The following is a 27,191-nucleotide window of genomic DNA, read 5'->3' as shown; positions in this document are numbered from 1 at the left end:
ATAGAAACTACATGGGTAGCAACCATTTTTGGAGTGACAGTTCGACTACCACAGGGGATTAGGGTACCTCGTTCAAGTTTTCTGAGGAGTGACCAAGTTTTTCTGCTGAATTTACTAAACTTAATAGATTCCATAGTTTCAACCCACTTTTCCTTCCGAGTGTTAAGTAATTCTTCTGCAATTTCGTGTTCACCACTAGCCAAGAACTCTTGGTACAGCTTTTCACTTGTTTCACTCCATCCAGGAACATATTCCTTCCTGAAACCTCTTGGAATGTATTTTTTGGCTATGGCAATTACAGCTCCTACAAATCTCCCATAATTGTCACTTGTTGGGGGGTAACCATCGGACACATTTACCTAGTTCTTCTGAGAAAGCTTTCCAGTCTGATTTTTTTTTTTTTTTTTTAAGTTCCAGCGTGGGCAAGGATATGAAGTCACGAGAGGAATCTGTATTCCAATTTCAAGATAAACTGGGCAGTGCTGACTATGCAGAAAAGCTGGAAGAACTTTCCACGTAGCACACAAAGGCCGATAGTTGTAACTGGATACAAAAACTAGGTCCGGGCTATATTCCTGTTTCCATGCAGCTGATCTAAATGTGCCTCTATCTTCCGCATCAAACACAAGATGAATGTTATGTTCCTTAGCCCAACTCATGAGATTTTCTCTAATGACATCAGTAGTAGCATACTTCCATTCCTCACGACTGCTATTAAAATCGCCTGTATAGACAGCAGGATGGTCTTGCACTTGAAGTGGCCATGTAGAGACTGGAGGCTTATAAACGTTAGTAACAGCAACCCCACCAATCTTTATGACAACTCTATAAATGTTGTCATCGATGTTAGCTCTTAACAGTGGAACATTATCAATGGTACTCTACACATAGGTCGCTACACCATATTGCACCCATAAGGCGAATAGCCGAATGGAGGAATTAATTAAATTATGAAATTCATATATGTGAATACACCAGATAGCAAGTCAGAGGCAGTAATTTCACAAAGTCCCACACAGAGACCACACAGGCTGGAAATATATCCCCAGAAATTCTTTAAAATCACGTACCGGAAATATATTTGGCTAAAAGCATTTTGCAATAAACTTTATGATGCCGACTGCTGCGAAACTTACCAGTAAGCTTTTCCACGAGAAAGGAGACATCGGAATGTGCCACTCCTTATTTGTGTAAGAGAGACAGAGAGTATACCTGTCACCCCTCTGCGAAAAGTGGTTGAGTCCGAGTGTGAACACGGCGGCAAATTTCAGCCAATCAGAAAATTCCAAAATTAAACCGCCCTGTTCCAGCGAGAATATTTATCTAGTTTTTCATGATTTGGTGACGAGAGAAGTAGAAATACAGTATACTGTGTTCCAATCTGGGAATAAAATTTGAGGAATCGTTTGTGTGGATATGTGATTAATTATCTCATAAATAATAAGTTATCTGCATTAAAGTCTGTTGTTTAGAAAAATGGTTTCACTCAGAGGACTGAGTCACATGGCGGGAAGATGCCATATCGCGATCACAAAATAATCCCAGTGATGCGGGGTAGCGTGTATAAAAATGAACGATCATTTTTGGTATTTGAATGCTACGTAACAACCACACCAATTTTTAGGAACATCTGAGTGTATTTACTGAATATTAAATCTACGGACAGCTGGAAAATTAATCCCTCCAGTTGGAGTACTTGGAAGGCGGAGCCTACTGAATTTACAAAACTGTTGGGGACACTTTGCCGAACATCCAGTCTTGGTTGAATTTTGAGAGCTTACGGTCTAGTCTTTAAGACGTGCAGCGCAGAGGGTAACTAAATCCACTATTGATCAGTCACCGTTTAGTGTGCGATCAGTGAGTTGAATCAGGTGATGGACTTTGGAGAACTCTTATAATATTTCGAGACCAGGTTATATAAAATGTTGTGGACACTTAGTACATTCTGATACATTTTTCCTACTATGATGTCTTAGAAATGGACATTTTAACGTGTTAAGCTCACGGAGGATGCAGATGAATTATGGTATTTTTCAGAACATTTAGGCTCCCAACACTTTCCTAGCTCACACGTAACCTATGCAGTAAGAAATTGAGTGGAAAAGTCATTACATTCTGAAGGACAACAAATTTTTTTTCATAGTTTTCCTCTGTGCATGACCAGTAAAACATCGCAATTAGATTTTATATTGTATAAAAATTTACTGTTCATTTGGGACACTTGGAGCCAGTACTAGTCGTGCTAATTTGAAGGTGAGACTTGGTTACTTAGGAATGTAATGGGGAAAAGGACTGGACGTACACATTCTATTTCCGAGCCAGGTGAATGACATTTAATCCCTAGAACAACCAATGCAGGGAGGAAGCTTTGCAGACCAGGTGAAAAGGACATAGGCAGCGAGGTAGTTCTGTTTCTGGCAATGAAAATCCAACTCTATGTTTGCTAATTCTTTTATATTGTGTAAATTATATTATAGTATAAGCTTCAAGAGTTCATGTGTTTCAACTGATTTGCGAGTGCTACATAATTAAAATGATTCCAACTCGTGTGTGTGAAATATCATGTAATCCCAGCAAGATGTGGAAGATGGATTAAACACGATGTAACGGGGGCTAATGAGGATGCAGCCCACCTGTCAGCACATAAAAGGTAAAGAGCATGTTGTATTTATGTAGTATGTAAATAACAATGACGTGAATAATTCGTGGTCCGTTTAGGTTAATAATTTCATGTATGTTGTATATAGGAAAAATGTCACTTACCGGAGGTAGCATAGTTGCGTTCACTGTCATTTTTATAGAGAGACCAGGGCAATTACATCTAACGATTCGGGATGTAAATGTCAAGGGCTCGATAAATCAAAATAATAATAACAATAATAATAATAATAATAATAATTTTATACTCTTTTGAAGTTCTTGTCAATATTATTTGAATCATCAAATGACATGTTGTTTTATGGTGATGACTTATGGATCATTTTTTTTACTTTACATTAGGTATTTCATGTTCAGATTATTTCGAGGCCTTATAATAATAATAATAATAATAATAATAATAATAATAATAATAATAATAATAATAATAATAATAATATTTTTTTGTTTTGTTTTATGGATTGTTGTCAAGTCATTTTAAGTTAGCCGAAGTGATTTCATTCGGAGAGCCGTCGTATCATGATGTGTAATTTGGAGCGTATCTGATTTATTTTTACCTTGCGTGATCATAGTTAGACGACGAGTTTTTGGATTTCTTTTCCTTGTTGTGATGGTGTACGTTTTCAAATGCATGATTTTTCTCGTGAGTATGTTTGGCAGGCAATCGTGTTTTGTTATATTTCGGTTATAAAATGAAGAATCATTGCCGTCCAGCTCTGATATACATGGCAACTTGTGGAAGAGAAATAAAAGATCGAAGTATGAGAATAAATAAGAAATAGTATCCCTGATGGTAATAGTTATGAGATGGAAAGAAGAGTCTTGAGGACCATGTCGTCCATATGTTGATATACAAATGCTACGTTAAAAAGAAATAATAATGTGATAATATGGGAATTGAATTTTAAGCAGTTCAAGAAATATTGAGTTTAAGTTTACGGCAGTATCCGTATGACAGTTATAGGCGGAAGGTTTAAGTACGCAAATATGACCAGCGATGACGTAACGCTCGGAGATATTTCTATATGGGCCGAGTTGAGACATGAAGCAGAGCGGACTAGCAATGAATAATTTTGGAAAGTTATATTCTGATCATTGTGATGTGGATTTTCTTTTTCATTTTCTTTGAATTCGAGAATATCAGTTTCAGACATTACGTTTTGAGTTATCGGATTGCCGCCAGATGCACCTCAGCGTGTAGGAAGTTTGTTCTTGTCAGCAAAGTTTTGTATTTTTGGAATTGCGTATTTTTTTAAAATTTTTCGATGTAGGCGTTGATCACGTTATTTTTGAGATTTGTTCCTTTTATTTTACTTTCCTGTTTTGGTTATTTTTTAAAAAAAAATTCTTGATTTTTTTTTTTACCGTGTTTTAAAGTGTAGACGCCAAAGGTACGTGGATATTGGTTGTATTTTGTAAATTTGAGTGTAGGTGTAGTTAGGTTATTTGGTATTTTGATTTCTTTTTTTTTTTTTTTTTTTTGTTTGAGCACTATGTTTTACAGTGCCGTGTATATTTTGTAAATTAAATTTTCAAGGGTTAGGTTAATAGGACCACCTAGTATTCACAGTCAAAATCAATTACAGCAGGTTCCTTATGCACACATGAAGGCACCATAAATAAATAAAATTAGATGCCACTACAGGTTAAATTTATGCAAATGAACCAACCTTTAATAAAAGGTTATGTGAACAAAGCCGCATATTTGGTTCAATTAGATGGAATCTGCCTCCATCAACTATTAAAGTAACACATTTTGGGTATTCTCAATAAAGTGTAAGACAGCAGCAAGTAAGATTAAAGTGTGTATAAAGGAGAGTTCATTTGATTAATGTAAAGACTGAGGCACATAGCCTAACATTTTTATTTTTGTTGTGAATGTCCAGAACTATCACAGTGAGGAAAATGTAAACTGTATCATGGCAGAATAATTAATGGCATAGTTAATTTCATTCTATTTTGAAGCACAGTTTTTGTGTTTATTTTTGTTCAGCCACTAGTTATTTTATGGGGCAAAGTTTATATAATTTAAAAGTGATATTTTTTATATAAGGAGATGTGTGTTCATGGGTTTTTCTATCTTTCTTTCTTATTTTGTTTGACTTAATATTGGTTGTTAACAGTTGGGTAAACTGGCAGATTGATAAGTCTGGATTTGTGAATTTAAGACACCCATTAGTGATCTCAGATTATTTAATTAATTATTTAATAATTTATATAAATCCCAATACTTTTCAGTTAGATTGCAAATCTGAGATATTTTCTTTGACAGGTGAGTTTTGGTACACCACTGGTTTCGTCTATAGTAGCGTCTATCGACATAGAAATTATATGTTCATGGTGACGTTTATTTATTTTATTTGTGACCGTCATCCAAAGTTTACGTGAGGCAGATGGTTTGGGAAGATTTTGAGTTTGTTACTTCCTGTTATTATTCTTGAAATCCATTTTGATTTCACTTCGTTTAAAATTTACTTTTTTTTCGTTGCAAATTATTTTTTGGTTAATAAATTTTTTTTTGATCATTTAATTTCAATTCAGTCTTGGGTACAGTTATTTTACTTCCTCACCCCCATTTTGTGTGGCCCGACAACCTCGAGGAAAGCTGACGGACGTTACCATGCCCAAGGAGAGAGAGTCTACGTGAGCGGTAGGTATTTTTGATGTTTTTATTTGCAGGAGCAGCCAGAGCAACAGTTGATCAAGAGGAGCACCGCCACACATGCCTTGAAAAGGCCACAATATGCATAGTGGTATGTTGCACTGATTATATCTTATCCTGGTATTTGCCCTCTTAATCGCATCTGGTCTTCATCTGCAATATGAGTTTCCTGAATGACAACCACATCAATTTTTTCACATAAGAATTTTGATAAATATTGGAACTTGGATTTACTTATGCCTTCTACATTTAGATGATAAATTCTGAGTGAAGGTCCTATACACTTTCTGTTAGCTTGTTGGTTCTGAAAATAACCTTTTGCATTATGTTTTTTCATTCTTATGTTTGAAAGCCAGGAGATCTCAAAGATAGTCCGACTGCTTGATCACTATTGATCGTTTAGCACCACCCAGGGGGGTAACGTGCAGGGCAATTTAAGGTTATACCTACTGACGTGAGCAATGTTCAATGTTTTGAGGTAGCTGCCATGAACACAATCAAACATATTTTCACACATACTTCAGTTCTCGGTTGTCTATTCCATTATATGCCTTCAGTATGGATAAATGCAGTTACACATAGAAATTTTAAAACTTTGTATGTGGAAAACAAATACATATGGAGTTCTGTCAGATATCTGTTAGCTTTACCATTTGTTCCTTGGACATACACAAAATATTTGATATGATAATAGATGAAACCCGCGAGGAAGTTGTCGACCTTACTTCAAATGTAGAGGTAAAAGATGTCGTGTTGGTCCACAAGTGTGGAATGTTCACAACCACGTTTTGAATGGTATGCAAAGAACTACAAATGCTGCAAGACTACACAAGTTCATTTCTACTTATCATGCTTCAATATGGAAGTTCCTAGAGCACATGTCTCGATCAAAGAAAAAATTAAGTTACAAACCCAATTAGATGAAGGAATTCGCATGTAATCTCCGCAATGCGATGACCCAAGCGTCATGATCATCCCAAATTGAAACTCTGTTAACTCGCGACATATTGCCATCTTCACGACACTGGTGTCCGCTTCTTGATTTACTAGTTTCATTTCCGTACTACTCGAAACAAGAATTTTGTCGCTTGGTCTATCATTGCATAACACCATCCAAATGATAACATGGCGTACAGGCTATATATTATCCTCTAGGCTTCAATTTATTTGTTGTCAACGGTGTTATGCATTTGTAGTAACTCGGTTTCGAGAAAACGGCGTCTTTGCGAATGCTTAAAGAAACACTATCTACCTCGTGCATTTTTCTATAAATCAAATCTTATTATATTTATGTAGCACCATATTTTGTTTTTCCAAAATAATATAAGCAAAAATCCTATTTGAGTATTTTATTTTGATAAAAAAGTGCCTTAGTCTACAAGTTATTTCAAAATTTCTATAATGCAATCAGAGTCCAAGCAGCATCAGGTGGCGTTTGGTCTACAAATGCGAAACAAATTAATACAAAACTAGCAAAACATTTCTACACGAAAGAACTGACAAACACGATATCAGAGTATGATACTGATAATATATTGCATTCTATAGTCAATAATAACTCTTTTTATGAACAACCATTCCCATGTTCATTATAGTGTATGAACTTCAAACTAAATGATGCACATTATAATAGTAAAATCAACGTAAGGAAAAGAGTAAAGTGCACCTTCTCAAGCGACTTCACGAGTTATTTCGAAATCAGGCTTTCGTGATAACCTCCGATATCATCAGCTACGGTAGGAGAACTAACTAACTATTGATAAAACTCCAAGCAGTCTTTAAGGACTAAGTGAAACATGGACTTCAGATCACGTAATTTTTCTGAGCTTATTGGTTTTCCTCCAGGCCACAGTTTAAGCAGTTTTCTTGAGAAATGTAGGCTGTCACTGACAGATTTTCGACCAGTCCTTTTTCCAATGTTTATTTCCGTGTAGTTTTCCTGCCTTAGATCACTTTTCAAAAACACTGACAGAGGCTCTGATTTCTTGTGCTGAATTTCCTTGAACAGTAACCAGTTTACCTTTTCACCCTCAACGCTTTTATTCCTGTTGGCGGTCGCGCCATCTATTGCCGATGTACCTACAAAATCCTCTACCATTTGAAAGGCTTGTAAAGGATTTCTCTTTCTGCAAAACATTATTTTAATGTAATCTTCCGGTACATATAGATGTTGCTGGAACTTCAATGCAGACTCTATATCACCAAAGTCCGAGTCATTTTTCAGGAAACAGTGCCCAGGAACTAGAAAGCATTGTGGGACAGTCAGTAGGCTAGGATGTTGTTCTAGATTAGTTTCAGCAACAAAGCTATTTTTATATTTAGATTCTGGCCCCCGCATGAATCTGACCAGAGTGTCAAATGTGTTCTGGTGATACAAGAGCCAGTGTGTGTTTTCTTAAACACGATCCAATTTCCTGGGCTCCTCTTCCAGCATCTACTTCCACCCATATGTAACAAGATTCTTTGCCCTTAGAATCATGAATGCCGCAGGTATTCAACCAAAGTTGGCGTTTATAATACACTGTATTTGTTGGTATTCTTGGGAGTGACAATGGCTTTTCCAAATTGAACAAAATGCATTCAGTTTCTCTTGACATGTCGTTTTTAGCCTGCATGAAATTCTGCTTCATAGATTCCTTGCAAGGTTTACTTCCTCTAAATGACTCATGTTCTTCTTTCGCTACTGAAGAATGCAATCCCGATGAATTCTCTATCCTCATAGTAAGAACATCACATGTATTGCATGTGTCTTTTTTAGTGTTTCACACTTTAGGTTGAACTTAGTTAGAAATATTTTTATATAATGCTAAAGAAACAGGATTTGCATAGTTGTCACAATAGAGACCATACATCACACTGAGAGAAGTACCTGGACTTAAATACTCTGCGTTTGTTTGTGAGCGACAATAATGTGATCTATACTTTGGAAATTTTGAAATGTGTTCACATACTTCACGGACTTTAGCTTCTGGTAGTTTATTATGTCCTCCAGCACTCCCTCTCCCATCCACGATTTCACATCGCTTCATTTTTTAAAGCCTTGTAAACAACGCAACTCGACACTCATAACGTTTGTAAAAATTTTGCTTTACGCACTTTTCTATTGCACAAAAAGTACTCTCTAGACGCATTCCGCTCCTCAGATCCTACTGCTTTCTTCCGCTTAATACTGACCTCTTTAACTATCCCTGCTATGAGTTGGCATGTAGCTTCATAAGTCAGATTTATGAAAATTAGTATCACTCGTCTCTCCTCCACTGTAACTAATTCGTGGCATTTGAGCCTGCAATTAAATTCGTAATTCAGAAATTCTTTACCAAATGTGACCATCCCCCTACTATTGATGTAATCTTGATTGGTATTCACCTTTCTTGTCTTAATTTGTCGCGTTTGATCTCAAAATGTTCGCTTTCTTCCTTTTCTTGGTCGAACATCTGAAATAGCACTGTTAGTGACCAATTCCATCTCCACATCTGATGTCCCAGGGTCTCCTTGCGGGGCGAAATTATTGCAGGTGTCAGTTTCCAGTATTTTGTCACAATTTTGGCATAAAATATTTCCTGATGTGCTGGGAAATATTTCATTTATAATAGAAATCTTGTTTGACAGAATACTGTTATCTGAACACTTGCGGTACAAGCGCGGAATATCATTACAGTCTTTCAGAGGCTTTTCATTAGAAAACACTTCTTTTAACACACGTACATCTTCGCCAGAGTGGCTTGTTTCCCCAGCATTCCCTAATTTTGTTTCTATCAATTCATTCAACTCAGGGTCGGACACTTCCATTTCAACAGATTCCTGAGCTGCTATTCTGTCGGAACTATTAACCGGCACTCAAATTTTACATTAAATCATCAAATGTGACGACTTCAGGCGAACCATTTACACATTGTTTTCCAACTGGAAGTGAAATATCACAAGGCAGAAGGTCCTGGTTGAATGAAGGTGAAAACGTATTACTTTCACAGTGAATCATGTCCGTTTTAGGTCGATCAAATTGATTATGTAAGTCAGAAACACCTCCGTCACGTTCAGTAGATATAAGAAATTTGGTTTGAAAGTGTTGTGCAGGATTAGTTCTTGAATGCGGTGTTCAGCATACTCTTTGTTAGAAGGCAGATCTTGTGGAAATGCATAAAATAGAAATTGAAAAACGTTAAATATCCAATTACAAACCTTACCATTCTATCCGTTTTGATGGGAATATGAAAAATCTATCTTACCATTTTCATAACAGTTATTCCTAATGCTTCTAACATCTTTCCTCTTGAAAGAAGCATGTATAGAGCTTACTAGGAGATTTGTGAATACTGCAGCTGCTAAATAATGTAGATGCCTAATGCAGTATTAAGTAAAATAACCTTCATCCTTAAACCAAAAGCCCGCCAGAACTAAGCATCAACATTAAGAACAAAAGCATTTATAGACCAAGTGACAGCCTTGGTCTACAATTGCAGAATGTTTAGTCGGTTGGTCTACGATTGCCTTTTAAGGTGATACTGGGTCTTCAAATGCAAAACACAGTAATGGACTTAAATCGTGTGGCGCTTAGGTTTTTATATTTTACAGGAAATTTTACTGAAGAAAGTTGGCATTTCTTATTTTTATATTGAAGTTTGAAGTCTTGGCCACCAGAATGCAGGAAAAGCCTGAAATGAGCAACTTAGCGCTTAGTCTACGAATGCATAACTACGTCCATTTGAAGCATGTTGTTGGCTGAAAGGGAGCTAGAGTTATATAACAAGGTAGACAAAGAATACCAACCCAAGTATGGAATGCAAGGTAGTTTTAGGCTCTCCATATGGTCCCGTAAGTGGCTCCAGTTGTTCTTGTCCGAGAACACTTCGGCTAACTTGTCGAAGGTCTGCTTGTCCTTCTTGCTGATACACCCCCAGGTCTTGGTTAACCTACATCAGAGAGCATATTCCAGTTAGACAGCTTTCTAGTAGATGGCTGAAGACAAGAAACTAATAACCTCCTAATTTACCTGTAAACAGATGCACTCTGTAAGGCGGAGATGATGGCGAACAGAGAGTGCAAATTATTTAAGTCATACAACTTCTTAGCAATTCTGATGAAATGGCTCAAGATTTCGCCTCGATGCTTGGCAGTGGAACCATTCAGTACTTCTTGTACCGTCCAAAAGCTAACCTGGAAGCAGAGATCCACAGTCTGTTCAGACCAAAACAGTGACGAATTCTACATTAACTTTATTATGTAATTAACAAGGTAGAAATAGAGATAGAAACAGGTAACATAAGACAATACTTGAGGATAAAGAAGACGCATGGACCAGGCAGCACAATAGGTCTGTCAGAAAGAAGGAAGAAAATAAATACATAAATGACAAGCTCTTAAGTTACATTTAACTGAGTTGACAATGGTAAGTACGGCTTCCTTCTTAACCAAGAAGTGCCAAGGATTGCTAAAAGTGGCTCACTTTGCCAGGATCGCTTTTTGAGATCCTCAGTATATGTGTGTTTTCTTCACTGTTAGTTAATTAATTAGCTAATAAAATGCAGATTTTCTTGAAACTTTCAGGCTTATTTCAGCATTGTATGAGGAACATTTTGTATATTTCTTTTTCTTTTTTGTTATGATATTTTTGTGCAATTCCACTTTGTATTTTCAGGATAAAAACTTCAAACCAACAAAAAGTTTCCTTTCTATAAAAAATCATTAGTTCTAATAATTTCATTTTTTATATGTCTTTTTATTGTGAAACAACTGTTTCTGATCAAAATGGTGCATATATTATGGTTTCTAATAATATTTACTGATTTTATAAAATACTTTTGGGCTGAGCAGCAGTCACTTGGTAGGCCATGGCCCTTTGGGGCTGTTGTGCCATGTTTTTTTGTTTTTTTTTCCTCTTCCTAAACAACTACACTTTCAGCATTAATGCAAAGCAAGCACTTGTACACCACATCCAGAAAACTAGAGCTGGAAAATGATAATGATGGTGACTACAGAGTATAGCAATGGCAGTTGTAGGGTTAACAAAAAAAGGTGATGAAATTCACAAAAATCAAAATGCAGGATAACCCTCCCAGAATCCCCGTTCTCACACAAAAACAAACAACTTAATTAAATTACATTTTAATTAGTTGTTTCTTATTCGAGTATACAGTAATACTGTTACCATACATTTTCTCTTTCAGATAGTTCAGAAATTTAGTACTCAATATCAGTACAGAGAAAAGCAAGACTATGGTGATGTTGAGAGGGGAAAGGCAAGGAAAGGGCACTGTGAAAATTGGAGTCTGGAAATTGTGGACAGCTTTAAATACCTAAGAAGTGAATTAATGCAAAATGCTAGGGTGGACATGGAGATTAGCAGCAGGGTAATGCATTCTACCAAAGTGTAAGACGACAAGTTTGGAGCAAAGAAGTACCAAGGAAAAGGAAAAGCAAAGTGATAATGTACAAAATGTACTATGTACCCATACTGACTTATGCAGCTGAGACTTGGACTTTGACTAGCAAGCCAGAGAGTAGAATACAAGCCAGCGAGATGAAATTCCTAAGAAGTATCACAGGAAAGACAAGGAAAGACAGAGTGAGAAATGAAGATGTTAGGAAGGAAGTTGGGAGAGAAAAGCTAAATGAGAGAATTGAAAAGAATTAACTAAGGTGGTTTGGTCATGTATAGAGGATGGAGGGGAATAGAATTCCAAGACAGATGCTGAAGGCAAAGTGCAAAGGCAAGAGAGCAAGAGGAAGACCTAGAACAAGGTGGATTGAATTATATAAAACAAGATGAAATTTAGACTGGGACAACATCGTGGAAGAGGAATGGTGGAAGGAAAGAGGAAGATGGAGAAGTGCCATAAATACCCCGATCCGGCAGGAGCTGGATAAGGGGAAATGATGATGATGATTAGCTTTAACAGCTTCATTTTAGATAAAAACCCGTATTGACTATAAAATCAAGTAGCAAATATTTAAGAATAACTTTAATATTATATTTAAATGCTCTGCCTATTCAATACATATATAATTTATTAAATCTAGTACATATTTCTCCCCCTAAGGGACATCATCAACTAGAGATCCTTAAGATCCTTAAGAGATAGACGCATGTCTCAGCAGAAACCAATAACAAGAAAACAGAATATTATTCAATTCTATAAATAACTTTACTGCTTTGGCCTCGTGTTGAATTGGAATCCTGAAGCGTTCATTCTTAAATACAATTTAAAAGAAGGTCTATCAAAGATCTTTAGGATCTTTTATCAAGAAATATTTTAAATCAAAGGTTTTTATTCACAACAATGTTCATCTTATGATTTTATGAATACAAATGTTAGTTTCCGCCAACTTTGTCATAAAGAATTTTAATGAATTCACACCAATTTTATTGACTATATGACTTGATACTTTAACAAAGTTTGCCAATAATTTATTTTTAAATGTTCTTGTGTATAAAGGTGTTTTTAATTTGTCCTACCAATCTAGTAATGTAATTTTTGTATCTGATATATTGTGTGATTTATTCAAGCTGATGATGTCCCTTAGGAGAAGAAACATGTACTAGATTTAACAAATTATATACGGATTGAATAGGCGGACCGTTTAAATATAATATTCAAGTTATTCTTAAATATTCGCTACTTGATTCAACATTAGTTTTGGCAGACTGAAGAACCTTACAGTTATATAACTTAACCTAATAATGTCTGCTGGCAGCAGAGCAATAAGGGTAGATCCAGACTGAAGTTGGTTAGACTCGATCAAGAACAGCCTAATAAGAAGGAGCCTGGAGTGAACAAAGTTAAGGAGCAGGCAGAGGAAGACAGAAAGGTACCCGACCCAGTGGGAGCTGGCAAAGGGTAATTCATGCTGAATGATGATGCACAAAGCCAGTACTCACGTGGTTGAATCTGCGACTAAAGGCAACAACATTAGGGGCGACCGTGAGCTTGTTCTTCTTGTTCCACGCACAGCTGCTCAATTCTTCTGGCCCGATATTCCGGAATACCGGGAGATCCAGGAGGGTGAGCTGACTGGCGAAGTCCTCGGGATACACCCGCAGCGGGTCGAACACCACCGAGTCATAACTCTTCATGGAGGCGTTGCTAGGCAGACTCTGAGACTTGCTCTGTGACGACATGCAATGGGGAAGAGATCTGCAGCACACAACATAAAGTTTGCACTGGGACGACCAAACTTCCGACAGAATGAAAACATTACACTGCAGCTCACTCACCCGTAGTTGTCGTAGTATGGAGGACGACATTTTACTGCCGACGGGTGCGAAACCTTGCGAGTAAGCTCCGAAGAGGGAGCGGGGTTACGCGGCTTCGTGTACGCTCGAGTGGGCTTTCCGTTGATGGCCTCTGGTTTGCTGAGCAGTGGCAGATCGTTACCATTGAATATAGGCACATGGGAATCCACTTCACTAACAGGGGACTTGTCCAAACAGCATCCATTTGGTGTCTCTTCTCCTGCCTGAAACAAACCAATGTTCAATTTATCAGCCAGTCAACATGTTATTAAACGAGTTTTACCAGAGACAGTCCTGTTTTTAAAACTTTTGTCCTGGTGCCCCAACAAAATGTAACTGGAAGAAAAAATATCCTGTTCTCTTGTCCATTTTTGCAAAATGTGAACAATAATCAGTGTTGTTGCCCTCCTACTTGAATCCGTCTGCCTCAAATACTCCCAGAATTCAAGTTAAATGAAATGGCGTATGGCTTTTAGTGCCGGGAGTGTCGGAGGACATGTTCGACTCGCCAGGTGCAGGTCTTTTGATTTGACTCCCGTAGGCGACCTGCGTGTCGTGATGAGGATGAAATGATGATGAAGACAACACATACACCCAGCCCCCGTGCTAGGGAAATTAACCAGTGATGGTTAAAATTCTCGACGCTGCCGGGAATCGAACCAGTGACCAAAGGCCAGCACGCTAACCATTTAACCATGGAGCCGGAGTCAATTTTGTTGTTGAAAATCTTTTACAAGGTCTTACTTGCGTAAGTTCTTTGAAATGACATCTTCTGATGCCAAACTCTTCAAACAGGGTGTCCACCAAATCCAGATTTTAAAATTCCCTGACTTTCCCTGTTTTCCAGTCATAAAAACCAGTTTTTTCCTTGACACACAATGACAAAAAACAAAATTATAAAGGAAGTATCAGTAATATTAAAATACATTTTACAAACTTAACATCCAAAAAAATAAATGAGCAATTAATGTGCATATTAAATTTCAAAACTTGGAAGTTTAATTTAGTCTAATTAAATTCACTTTAAGTTTTTTTTTAAATTTATTACCACTACTGCTTCAGCGAAGAAATTTTTTCGTAGCCACCAATGACTGTTGAGCTTCTGCCAACACCCTCCGCTTCTTTTCTTCTAATTCTTTCAGCAACAAAGCAGCCCTTCTCTTATTATTATTATTATTATTATTATTATTATTATTATTATTATTATTATTATTATTTGCAAAGAATCTCTCCCAATGCTTCACGTTTCTCCTTTAGCTTTGAACATACAAAGCATGAGCACTCCTCCCAACATGGAGCATGTTCTTATTAATGGAGACCTTTTCAATTCCACCAGGGTTTGGGATAGCATCATATATCATTCTCTGTGCTAAGCATGTTCTTTACTATAATTTCTTTATTAACAGGAAAACCACGTATAAGTGAAGCATTTCCATGAAACAATATTAGTATCATTTTGAGAAATGAAGCCAACTTTTCTGTTTTCAAATTTACTGTTGGAAAAACAGTGCAAAGCCAAAAGTGATCTAACCTCTCCTCTTTAGAATACAAAGAATTCACTTCTTTCAAAGTATCATTCTCACAAACAGAAGTGAACTCCCTTTGTACATGATCAGCTTCATTACCCGAGATCCATTTGTTTTCAACAAAGTCATTTTAAGCTATCCTTAGTAGTCTGCTGCTTAAGAGGCTACTTGGCTACACTTGGATCGAAACAAGAAATTAATTTAGTCAGTTTATATGACAGCGGTGAGCAGACCCGGCCAACAGCTGGAAACTGCAGATGATGACGATGATATGCCAGTGGGTGACCTTTCCAGTAACTTCTTGCACAAAGCTACCATTCCTCTTAGACAATCTGTGCGAAACACTAATATATCTCTATCATTTAATCCAGGAGTGCCATAAAGTGTTGCTTTAGCTGCATAACCTATGTCAATTTTAGATGCAGGCAAAAGATTTTCTTTACTGTCTAAATTCGTTTTAGGACACTTTCTGAAGATTGCAGTGACTCAGACTTAACAAACCTTGTCATGACATTTATCATCAATGAAAGATTCATAAAGGAGTGATGCAAATGGAAGATCTGTCTGAAACTTTCAGGAATGGTTCCAAATCTCCAACAAGTGATGATAAAAATGACAACTTGGCCTTAAGGAAGTTGATACTATTTTGAAGCTGTTACAGCTTGGGATTTTCTTATCTCTGTTTGTTCCTTCCACATATTTTTCGACATTAGGTAGGATATCTATAGCATGTTCAATGACTTGAACATTTTCAAGCCATCTTATAGCACAATATTTCAAAGGAAATACGTTTGAACATGAATAATGTGTATAACCAGCACGACGTGCAGGAGCGTAGCAAAACAAGAAGTGAAGAGCACGAAGAAACTCTGCAATATTCCATTGGGTTTCTTTTACTGTCATTTTATATGAATTGTGCACAGTATGCAAGGCACAAGATCCAATGTTCAACAAAATAGGAGCATCTAGATCATCATTTAAGAAATTACCAAAATCCTGAAGGAACTTTTTATTAACATTTGGACCATCCACTGAAATTTGTAAATTTTTTAGATAGAGTCCTTGCTGTGCTTGCAAAAAAACATTTAACAAATCTGAGGAGGTAGAATGACCATGAAACTTGGAATCAATAAGAAGTGCATACTTCATTAGTATCAGGATTGAAACAATGAACTACAAGGTCCTTTTGGCCCATCTGAGAAATTTTATTCAGTGACTCGTCAAACCCAATGGTGAAATGTGTGCACTTACTACCCATCTCAAGAACTTGTTTATGGAAATAGAGAGCTAAACCATGAGTGATTGTATACGCAACTTTTGTTCTGTGCAGTTGAACTTTCGAAGCTGTTTCAGAGTCTGGAAACATTACTGGCAACAAACGTACACTAGCTTCACTCGCACGTAGAGAATGGTGTTGCATGACAGTATGCACGCACCATATAATCTCAGCTTTGGTTACTTGATCTCTTGAAAGATAATTCTTAGACATCTCATCTCTGGTGAACCTTCCTTAATGGAAGAAGGAAAAGACTAGGAAGAATAAGAAGAGTCATATGTGATAGAGTTTGTTGTGGTAACTGTGGCAGGCAGAGGGAAACTTGTGCGCAGCCAGGTATTATCTACTGAGTTTAAGTCTTTTGTTACTTCACTATTCGAATGTTCCTTTTTGAAATACTGTAACTTGAAAGGGATGACGAGAATTGGCTGAACTTGACACTACTGGCATGCTTCTTTCCTCCCATGTGACTTTTTAAACGCCTGCTTCCCCATGTCGCTAAGAGAAAATAATGTTTTACATATTATGCAATATGCTGAAAATTTGTCTTGAGGCATGAGTTTCATCCATGTTCTGTAGGTATCATCAAGCAGCCACCTTTCATTAAACAAGTTTTTCTTGGCTTTGCTGATATTGTTAGCTGGAAAAAGAAGTAAGATAAGGATACTGTAAAAATCTTTTAAATAGCCCTATACTCCGCATGGCTTTCTTCTAAACTGACAGTTCGCAAAACATGTGAGCATTGCCGTACCTATGCTGCCAGCACTCTACTACTTCAGTAACAGCTGATGCAATATAACTGCGGCACACAGCCCTCGTAAAATGTAATACCGTACTACGAAAACCACACGCGAATCAAAGTGAAAACAAATTCGCAAATCCTTCTAAGATAGTGCATGCACACTTCCTAATAATATCCGACACTAAAACAAGAATAGGTACATTATTATTAAGAATAAAAGAAATAAATTATTCGTGCCTAATGACTGTCATAGGAAGGATCGTTGCCTACGCTATAATATAAGGCCTTGAAATGCATTCGTGGAAACGGGTTGCTTCCTAGTTCACCATTCAGCCGCTAGGATCGCGGACTTGCCCCCTTGTATTCGCATGGCCTTATATGTCAATAAGTAAAGTATATTCGAAATAAAAAGAACTGAATGTTTTTGCGAGTATTGACACAAGACCAACTACAATATCTCAGACCTTAACCGACCTATCGAAACTGTCCATAATGGCGGCAGCTGGAGTGCTAGCATGCGGTTGTTTTGATTTGTGTAAGCCGTGTTGTTACCAAATATTTACGGAAATTTGAATATTATTAATCGTACATTATATTTATTTATGGTCTTAAGAAGATTACAGATCCTCTTTCAGTGCCGTAAGAAGCTGTTTGTTCTCAAAGAGCTTATTTATTCCAACAATGTCGGTGGTGATTAGGTTAATTTTGATTCTCGTGTCCTTCTCCGAATGTTTTAGTTACCTATGCAATATGTTTATAGTTCAATGTGCTGTGTGCCTGATGTAAGTAAGAGCTCAGTGTTCCCGTTTCCAAAAGACCTAGTACCGGTATTAAGGCAAAATTGGGTTAAGAGCATTCGTAAGGAAATCTTCGAACCGAATCATAGGACTAATAATGTTGTGTGCATTAATGATTTTATCATTTTTGAAATCAAATGTATTCTGAGGGAAGACATATACCTATAGAAGGTGGTGATCTAATTCCAGCGCCGCGCAAACTTCCGAAGTTAAAACTAATGTTGCCTATCCTAGCATTTACCCTATCAGCCGACGTAACTTACTACAAAGAAAATTAAATCAGTCCCAGAAAGATCCGGAAAATCATGACCAAGATTTATGATTTAGAGACTAAATTAATCTTAAACGGTGGTGCAAGAATGATGTAAATTAATTTTCAACGTTTTACAATGAACATGCGTAAACTAAAGCTAACCCCATTTCCCGTGAGTTAACGTGAGGATTATGTTCTTTTTTATATAAAATACAATTATGCCATCAATTCTGATGAGTTTTAAGGTGACGAGTGCTTTAGACGGTCAAGTTTATCATACAAATATCGCTTGAACCTACTCAACAATCCAGGTGGATTTTGGAGGGTTGAAATTTTTGGGGGGAAATTTGTTTGCGTGTTTTACATAATGGGCTGTGGTTAATGGTGGTGTTACATGTAAGGTTAATAATGTACTTTGTTGACATCTATATATCGTATTTGCTGACCGTAGATTCATATGTGAAATATTTTTATACTCTGTGTTGTTTCAACCTGACGTTGATACAATAATTCTCACTTCGTTATTTTCCTCTCTGAAATTTCATTTAGACTTACAGTACGCGATAACGCTACTTATGGTGTTTAATCATTCATATTTTGAGTTAGTGAGTTGCATTTTATGAGGTTCGACTTGTGATATTTTCTTTAAGTGACTCGGAATAAACATGCATAACCTTTCCCTCAACCTCTCATATCGCACGCCGATGTCCGCCATGTTTTTTCTGCATTAGGGTCTGATGTAATTATAGTTGGTCTTGATTGACAGTACTTTATTTATAGAGCGGTGCTGCATTGGCTTGGATATGTCATTGAAGTTTCAAAACTTTCCTTCTGAGGGGCTTCTTATCAAGTTTCAAAACTTTCTCTCTTCTACTTGAGTGGCTCAAAACAATGTTGTCTAACAGAGGTCTCAGAAATTTTCATAGTAGAAAAAGAGGTGGTTTGTCGCCTTTACACTTTCCACACTTAATTTCACTGTTGAACATGTCCTTCGAAAAAATAAACGTACACTTTTAGTAACTCTCTTCGGGACAAGTACTGCGTAGCGGAAGTGACAAATTCCGTCGTTCACTGCAAAAGTGCCACAGACGATTTTCGGTATCTGAGGGCTCCTCGATCTTGAAAACGAATAAGACACAATGTTGGACTTTGAGTAGCTGGATAACAGATACGTTCTAAACAGCCTTTACAGTCTGTTTTTTATTTTGCCACACGAACCATAATGTCATTGTATTCCGCTTGGCGTCTTAGATAGCTGAAGAAGAGCTCGATGTCATAGCTCGTTAGGTTCCTCATCATTGCATAATGCAAATGTATACTTATGAGGTATTTTACGCAGGCCACAGTGGACGGGGTAGTCAAGATCTATGCCTGATACATTTCTCTCATGATTCTTTTTTACTTTCTCTGAATGCATTTTCAGTTTCTTAATATATGACAGGAAATCATTAATTAACCAACTGAGGAGTTCATCTTCAGTACTAAAAGTTGCTTTTTTTTTTTTTTTTTTTTTTGCTAGTGACTTTACATCGCACCGACACAGATAGGTATTATGGCGACGATGGGATAGGAAAGGCCTAGGAGTTGGAAGGAAGCGGCCGTGGCCTTAATTAAGGTACAGCCCCAGCATTTGCCTGGTGTGAAAATGGGAAACCACAGAAAACCATCTTCAGGGCTGCCGACAGTGGGATTCGAACCCACTATCTCCCGGATGCAAGCTCACAGCCGTGCGCCCCTAACCGTACGACCAACTCGCCCGGTTAAAAGATGCTCGTTTGTTCTCGTTCCTGAATATGTCCCATGTGAGGTGTTGCGGAAGTTATGCGCATTGAACAATTTAATAAAATGCTCCATAAAACAAATGGATTATTTTAAACTGTATTTTATGCTCTCGGGACAAAACCACCTCCATACTTTACAAACCAGAGATTGTTTCAGGGGAAAATACAATACTTTTAGCTCTTGCTACATTCATTTTCGTGAAATTTGTTGGGCAAATTATTTTCCTCGTTGGTTTCCTAATTTAAGATTTCTGAGTTTGAAGATGCCTCTCAATTGATTGCCGGTCACGGTAGCATAGCTTAATAAAAGTCCAGTGACAAATTTTGGGATCGCCCGATTCTTATGACGTAACTCGGATCAAAACTTAGGAATATTCACTGGAAACTTGTGAAACGAAATTCCACTACCTTTAATTTCTCGTGAATAAACAATGACTGGAACTGCGAATGCTTAACATCAGACAAATACATAATACATTCACAACCAACTCAGTTAATGAACACGTTTAAAGGCGCGAGCCTGGTCGACAGGGGGCAAGATAGCGATCCTAGCGGCCCGGCATTGAACTTCAGTGTAACCACTTCCATAGCGTTTTACGGGCTTTATTTCCAGGCCTTGTATTATAACGTAGGCAACGGGAAGGATATTATATGGCTGATCGAGACCACGGTGCCAATTTTTGCCAAGTCACATTCTTGCCACTTGTCTTTCACGAACTATAATGAGGTATGATACACAACTAACGACAGTATATACTAACCAACACACAGATGCAAATAAAATTACATCTGCACTGAACACTATTAAACCTATACCACACACACGGAGTGAGGTAGCTTAACCACATGGTGATGTTGACAATACAATTGTCAGCCAGGTTTCAAAATTGCGCTCAACCGATATAAATCGATATGAACGGCAGCTTGGGATTGGCTGGATCAAGACCGAATGCATCCAAATATACTATACTTCACAAACTCAAAATCTCTTAACCAACAAACAACCTTCATCTTACAATGTTATGTCACTATTTTAAATATTGTTCTGTATTCACAAAATTATATGTGATATTACAAGCTACTAGTCGTGCCTCAAAACTTCCGAAGCCCTCGCACGAAAGATAGGTTAGAAACTCAACATGGCGCAGCCCAAATGGTGTTGCGATGCACTACACATTTACACAAGGCTTACCTACGTCAGCGCATTTCATAATAATCATGAGCACTGGAATGAGTATTAAGTTTAAGAGAATTTCACACTTTTCTGCATTCAGTCAGTGTTTTGTGTCTGTTTTTACATTTTATAAGGTACCGGTAGTAACTATCGCACACGTCATTACATAGTAAACAAGCACAGTCATCCGTCGGGTTGTGGAATTTTGTCTATATGCATATTTTGTTGTGGAAGCCATGCATTTAAGCGATTAGAAAAACTGAGAACGGAATATGGCCCTAATTCATCAAGCTCGCCATTTCCCAACAACACAGAATATTCAATAGTAAGCAGATCAAAACATTGAAAATTCGATCGATCAATCATATAGCTATTGATATTATTGGTTACTTCACATTCGAGATCACACTTTATTAACTTTTCATTACAATTTATTCCTGGCATAAAAGACACGCCCTAGATTAATGTTATAAAAACTGAAAAATGTGTTTATATTACAGATAAACACGGTACCGGTATGTCAATTTTATCGGGCAGAAGAACGAATTTCCAGATTTTTTCCTGAATTTCCTGACATTTCCAGGTTTTCCCGTTATTTGTCGAATTCCCTGACATTTCCCTGTTTCCCAGGTTTTCCATACGGGTGGACACCCTGTTCAAAGTGATCACTCTTCAAAAAAAAATATAGGTCTACTTGTGCCTCAACCTACAAATCAACAAATTTATGTGAAGCACATAACACCAGGTTTACTTCAAAGTATGAGAAATTAAAATTAAAGTAGCTTTATAAATTCTGAGCTCCATTCATTCATTCATTCATTCATTCACTCATTCATTCATTCATTCATTCATTCACACCCGGCACATTCGATCTATTCGATGGGTCAAAGCCCTACACCAATTTTTATCGCATCTCTCTTCAGTATTTAGTGTCAACAAACTGAAGCATCAGAAGAATAGACATAAACATGTCAGCAAGAAGGGTTATATAATCGATCTCACAGTCAGAATGGACCACCACACAATCGTGGCCTGAGAAGATTAACGTTGAAAAAATGAACATCTACACACCTATAATCAAATTTACAGGGAAGAGTACCATTTAGGTGAGCTGGAAGTGTTGGGTTTAATGGTAGGGGCATGAGGCATTATAAGTAACTTTCTTCTTAATTTCTGGAACAGATTCGGCTTTCAAAAGTCCAGTGGTAGTCACCACTTTATGGGGAGTCGTCTATTTTAAACTCACACATATATTAGTAGTTCCTGTTAATGTCCTAATACCGAAAGTACCGTTCTTTAATTTTTGTATTTCCAAATGTTTAATGCTGTGGGGTCTACAAGCTAAACTGGCAAAATCCAATCAACCCAATTTTACAGGACAGACTTATTTATTAGAACTCTGTAACTAGAAGAGATAAATGCTTTAATTTTTGCAGATCAACATGCAAAAGACAAAAATTATGGTAGTTGATAGGCCTGGCAAGCTGATCGAACTCAGTGCCTTCAGCGAAATGGAAATGGTTTCAGAAATCTTGTACTTGGGTGCCATTATAACTAGCAACAACAGCTGTGAAATAGAGATCAGGAGAAGGATTGCCATGGCCAAGAATATCATGTCTCAGTTATCTCATATGTGGAAGGATCGCTCCATTTCTGTAAAGCTAAAGATAAGACTAGTGCAGACACTGGTATTCTCTATCTTCCTCTATGGTGCTGAAACGTGGACTTTACGAACTTCAGGTTTGAATTCGGTCAACTCATTCGAGATGTGGTGCTGGAGAAGAATGCTTCGCATTCCTTGGACAATATTTCGAACCAACGAATCCATCCTCAAGGAGCTGAACATCAGTACCAGGTTATCGGCAAAATGTCAACAGAGGATTCTCCAATTCTTTAGTCATATTATGCGTCGCGGAGAAGGAAGCCTTGAAAAGCACATAATCTTGGGAAACGTGCCTGGAAAGAGGGAGCGTGGGCGAGCACCTATACGCTGGACAAATGGCATAAAACATGCAACAAAGACATCGTTCATACATCTACCCGTATAGCAGAAGACCGTGGAGGATGGAAACGGGTACAAAGAAATATCTTCAGAGATCACGATCCTCAGGATTGAGGGACCGATTAGACAGATAACCCTTCTGCTCTTGAAATTTTAAAATCCAGCTTAACCTAATATCTACGATAAACTTTGAGCTCTGACGTTATTAAAATTGGAGACTGACAGGTTTGCAACTAACAGGTGGAGATTTCCACTTCTCCATCCACCATTTTTTGGAGATTGTTATAATTGCAAGTCAAATAACAGAAAATCATGATCAAATAAAAGTTCAGTGTATATTATCTGTATTTAATCACATACATGAAACATCTAAGCCATCAAATCATTTGATTCTACAAAAACTTCCTCTCCGTCAATGAATTCTTCCTCGTTCTCTGTCACATCATTCCCCATTGTTTTCAGCAAATTTGTATAAAACTGGAGGCTGTCAAACGTTTTTTACTGATTGCCGTAATCTTTAGTCAACAATTTGTCGATGTCTCACAATTTCAAAGCATTCACTTTAACACCTCTTTCAAATACAGTTTTACAAACACGTTTAGCCACCCCTGTATCACTTCAATAATGAGGCTCTCCTCGCATTAGCACAGTGTTCACTGGATTTGTTTTAGCTACTGTTAGAACAAAACGCTTCATAACATTAAATGTGAAATGCCAGACACCGGTACACTTCAACACATCATACAATCTATCACGTGACGTATAGCTCACTTTTGATTGGCCAACATGGATATTGCCGACTTTGCAATTAACCGTAATGTTTAACGTTATATTTAAGGAGGGTTATGTTGGTTACACAACTCAACAATTTTGTCATAGACGGCATTTACGTCGCAGAATACTCATTTCTGCTGAAAAGTGGAGATTGCCACAGAGTTATTTATCAGATACTGTTTAATATTATATGTTCAAATATAATTTTGTTTCTTCTTTTTCATGGAGTTAAACTTTGTCCTTGTGGCAATCCAAAATGTCTGCAAAGTTGTCAAGTTACTCAATAAATATAAATATGGTGTTCCAGTCTTCACCTCTCATCTCAATGCTAGACCTCATTCTGGTCTCTTGTCCTCATGCTGTAAGTTGAATATCCTTCTTGGTAATCTATTTGCCCCCATCCTTTGCATGAGCCTGGGTGACACTATGGTGCCCTGTAATCCACCAAACTGAACCAGTTTTATAATGTTTCTTATTCTGTCGCATCTAGTTATTCTGACCATACTCCATACAAAACCCATCTCAGCTCAGCTGTTTGGATCCTCTTTCACCCTCATCGCCCAAGTATCACACCCGTAGGTCAGAAACGGCAAGTAATAGGCTTCGTAGATTGTTCTCTGATGGCTGAGCAATATTTAAATTAGCTACATTAATTTTAACTTAGAAAATATGTCCTACACTATAAAAGGACTGTACTGATTGGTGGTAGTAACCCCAGCCAACATGCACGCTGTATATGGTACTGCTGTCACAGTAAAACATGTGTTCATGCAACAAACTGTCCCAGTTTTTCAGTTTGAAAGTCAAGAATTCCTAGTTCAATCCCAAAGTACTAGGGGCAGGTCATCAAATTAAACAACATAAAGTCACTCAGTATACAAAAAATAATGATTTGGCACATTCTGAATATCATTTAATGTTTTCACATGTACACTCGTGATGTCATGCATTGTTCCGATGATACTGCAATGGCTTTTGTCGATTTTCTGATTCTACACAGGACCCATTTTCAGAACACGATTTTTTTCGAGAATGTAAGTTTTTGAAAAGAGATATTTCCTACTGGCATCGTTGGTCTTGCAAGTGATAAATATCATTATGATTCCATATTGAAGATTACTATACTTGTAGGATGCTAATTAATGTTATATTTAACCACCTATTCAATATAGTCTTATTAGGATTTGATCTTTATTACCTTATGAAATGTGAGACATGGCGCCCGAGGTACCCTTTTATGGCACCCTTCGCAAGTAATTTCCAAATTAAATGTTACTTAGTATTTGAAAACAATACTTTTGCATTTCAATAAATACTCTTACTTTTCTCTTAAAAATACCGTCCTCAAAGTCAGGATATTTGTTATATCCGTACCTCCAAATATACAAAGAGCTTTGAGTAAGCCATAAATGTGATCTAGGCCTAACTGACTCGTGTCCGCAATTAGTGAAGAGATAGAAGAAAGGTTCAGAAAGAGAGCTATTCGACATGTAAGTAGTTGCGACAAAGGGAAATCGTCCACAAACCTCTCACCGTGGGGGGGGGGGGGGGATAGCGCCAGGTATAAGGCCCTCTCTACTCACGGAGCCAAATATAGCCGCATATTTATTCTGCCAAACAGAACCGCTTCCTTATGATTCACTTGATTCCAATGCCATAAACTACCTACCATGACAGAGTTTCACCAGGACGACAATGGGACACCCAATTTGCCCACAAAGTAACTTTAATCCCAACAAAGCTGTGCCGTAAACATAGAACAAACGATTTATGAAAATATTGCAATTTGAATATTCCCAGTTCCTAGCTTTCAGGCGAACATTTAGTATTACTTGTGAGCTTATGCAGGGCTTATGGAATACGTTTTGAGTGCCTTGTGTTGTGATAAGTTGTAAATTCAACATGTTTCGTGTGCTTTTTTTTTCATTACTATTTAAAATTTTAAATTATTCAGTTTATAATCAGTTATATTTCATTAAACATAACACTACTTAACATGGCTAAAAGGTAAAGAAATTATAACTTTAACAGTGAATGGGAGGACCAGTATTGCTTTACCGAAAACAAAGGAAAGTCTGTGTGTTTACTGTGTAATGTTAGCGTGTCTGTTCCTAAAAGAAGTAATGTACGGCGACATTTCTTGACTAATCACAAAAAAATTGACAGTGAATTTCCTGTTAATTCTGAACTAAGAAGACACAAAGTGAAAGACATAAAATCTAAATTAGCATTGCAACAATGTGCGTTTAAGAAGTCAGTTCAGCAAACGCGTAACGTGACAATAGCTTCTTACAACGTTTGTTACGTCCTAGCTAAAAGGAAAAAAAGCTTTCAGTGATGGGGAAGTAGTGAAAGAAGCTATGCTAAATGCCGCTGAATCTCTGTTCGAATCTCACAAAAATAAATCTGAACTGATATCTTCAATCAATGGACTTCAGTTGTCTCACCAAACTGTTGCTAGGCGGGTTGAACAGATTTTTAATATTATGGAATCTCAATTACATCAGGATTTGAAGTCGTGTGAACATTTTTCACTCCAGTTTGATGAAAGTGCTGATATATCTGACACCACTGAGTTGTGTGTATTTTACAGTAAAGGAAGAATTTGTCAAGCTATTGCCACTTCATGGACGTATGGGGGGAGAAGACATATTTAATGCTTTCGTTAAATTCACCAAAGAGAGTAACTTACCACTGTCAAAGCTTATCGCTATAACACCAGATGGGGCACCATCTATGACTGGTAGAAATAATGGATTTCTTTCCCTTTGCGCTAAGGATGAATCATTTCTAAAATTTCTTTCTTATCATTGTATTATTCACCAAGAAACTTTATGCGTAAAGGTTTTAAAGTTCGATCATGTCATGAAAATTGCAACTCATGTCGTGAATTATATAAGATCGCCATCTACTCGTCATCGATTGTTCAGAAATATTTTTAAGTATGTTAGATTCGGAGTATGGTGACGTCATCCTTCATGCAGACGTAAGGTGGCTTAGTAGGGGGAAACACTCGAACGGTTTTGCTGCCTGTTGGATGAGATACGAGAGTTTATGAAATCATTTCCTGGGAAATATTATCACGAACTTGATGATATATCTTGGCTAATCGAATTATCATTCTTAGCAGACATCACCTCAAAATTAAATGAGTTAAATCTCGAATTGCAAGGGAAAGATCATAATATTTCAGGTATGATAAGTATTGTCAATGCATTTGGAAAGAAACTTAAAGTATGGATTGTCCATTTAAATAGAAATTCCCTTTCACATTTTCCAAATTTGAAATCTATGGCAGATACAGTAAATGGCGGCA

General features: G+C 37.2%; 1 protein-coding gene across 3 annotated transcripts in view; it reads right to left on the bottom strand.

Moving 5' to 3' along the window:
• Nucleotides 1-27,191, bottom strand: part of RalGPS (Ral GEF with PH domain and SH3 binding motif) — a 605,207-nt gene that overhangs the window by 79,556 nt on the left and 498,460 nt on the right. For all 3 annotated transcript variants that reach the window (XM_067146666.2, XM_068227553.1, XM_067146665.2), the window contains 4 exons: nucleotides 13,533-13,774; nucleotides 13,197-13,452; nucleotides 10,311-10,474; nucleotides 10,088-10,230 (listed from right to left, as the gene is read on the bottom strand). In XM_067146666.2, the coding sequence (XP_067002767.1) occupies nucleotides 10,088-10,230; nucleotides 10,311-10,474; nucleotides 13,197-13,452; nucleotides 13,533-13,774 (805 nt within the window). The remainder of the gene's footprint in view (nucleotides 1-10,087; nucleotides 10,231-10,310; nucleotides 10,475-13,196; nucleotides 13,453-13,532; nucleotides 13,775-27,191) is intronic.

This window comes from Anabrus simplex, chromosome 1 (assembly GCF_040414725.1).
Source record: "Anabrus simplex isolate iqAnaSimp1 chromosome 1, ASM4041472v1, whole genome shotgun sequence".
Taxonomy (NCBI): Eukaryota; Metazoa; Arthropoda; class Insecta; order Orthoptera; family Tettigoniidae; genus Anabrus; species Anabrus simplex.
Note: the sequence above shows the minus strand (reverse complement) of the source record. Positions and strands in the feature narration are given on the sequence as shown.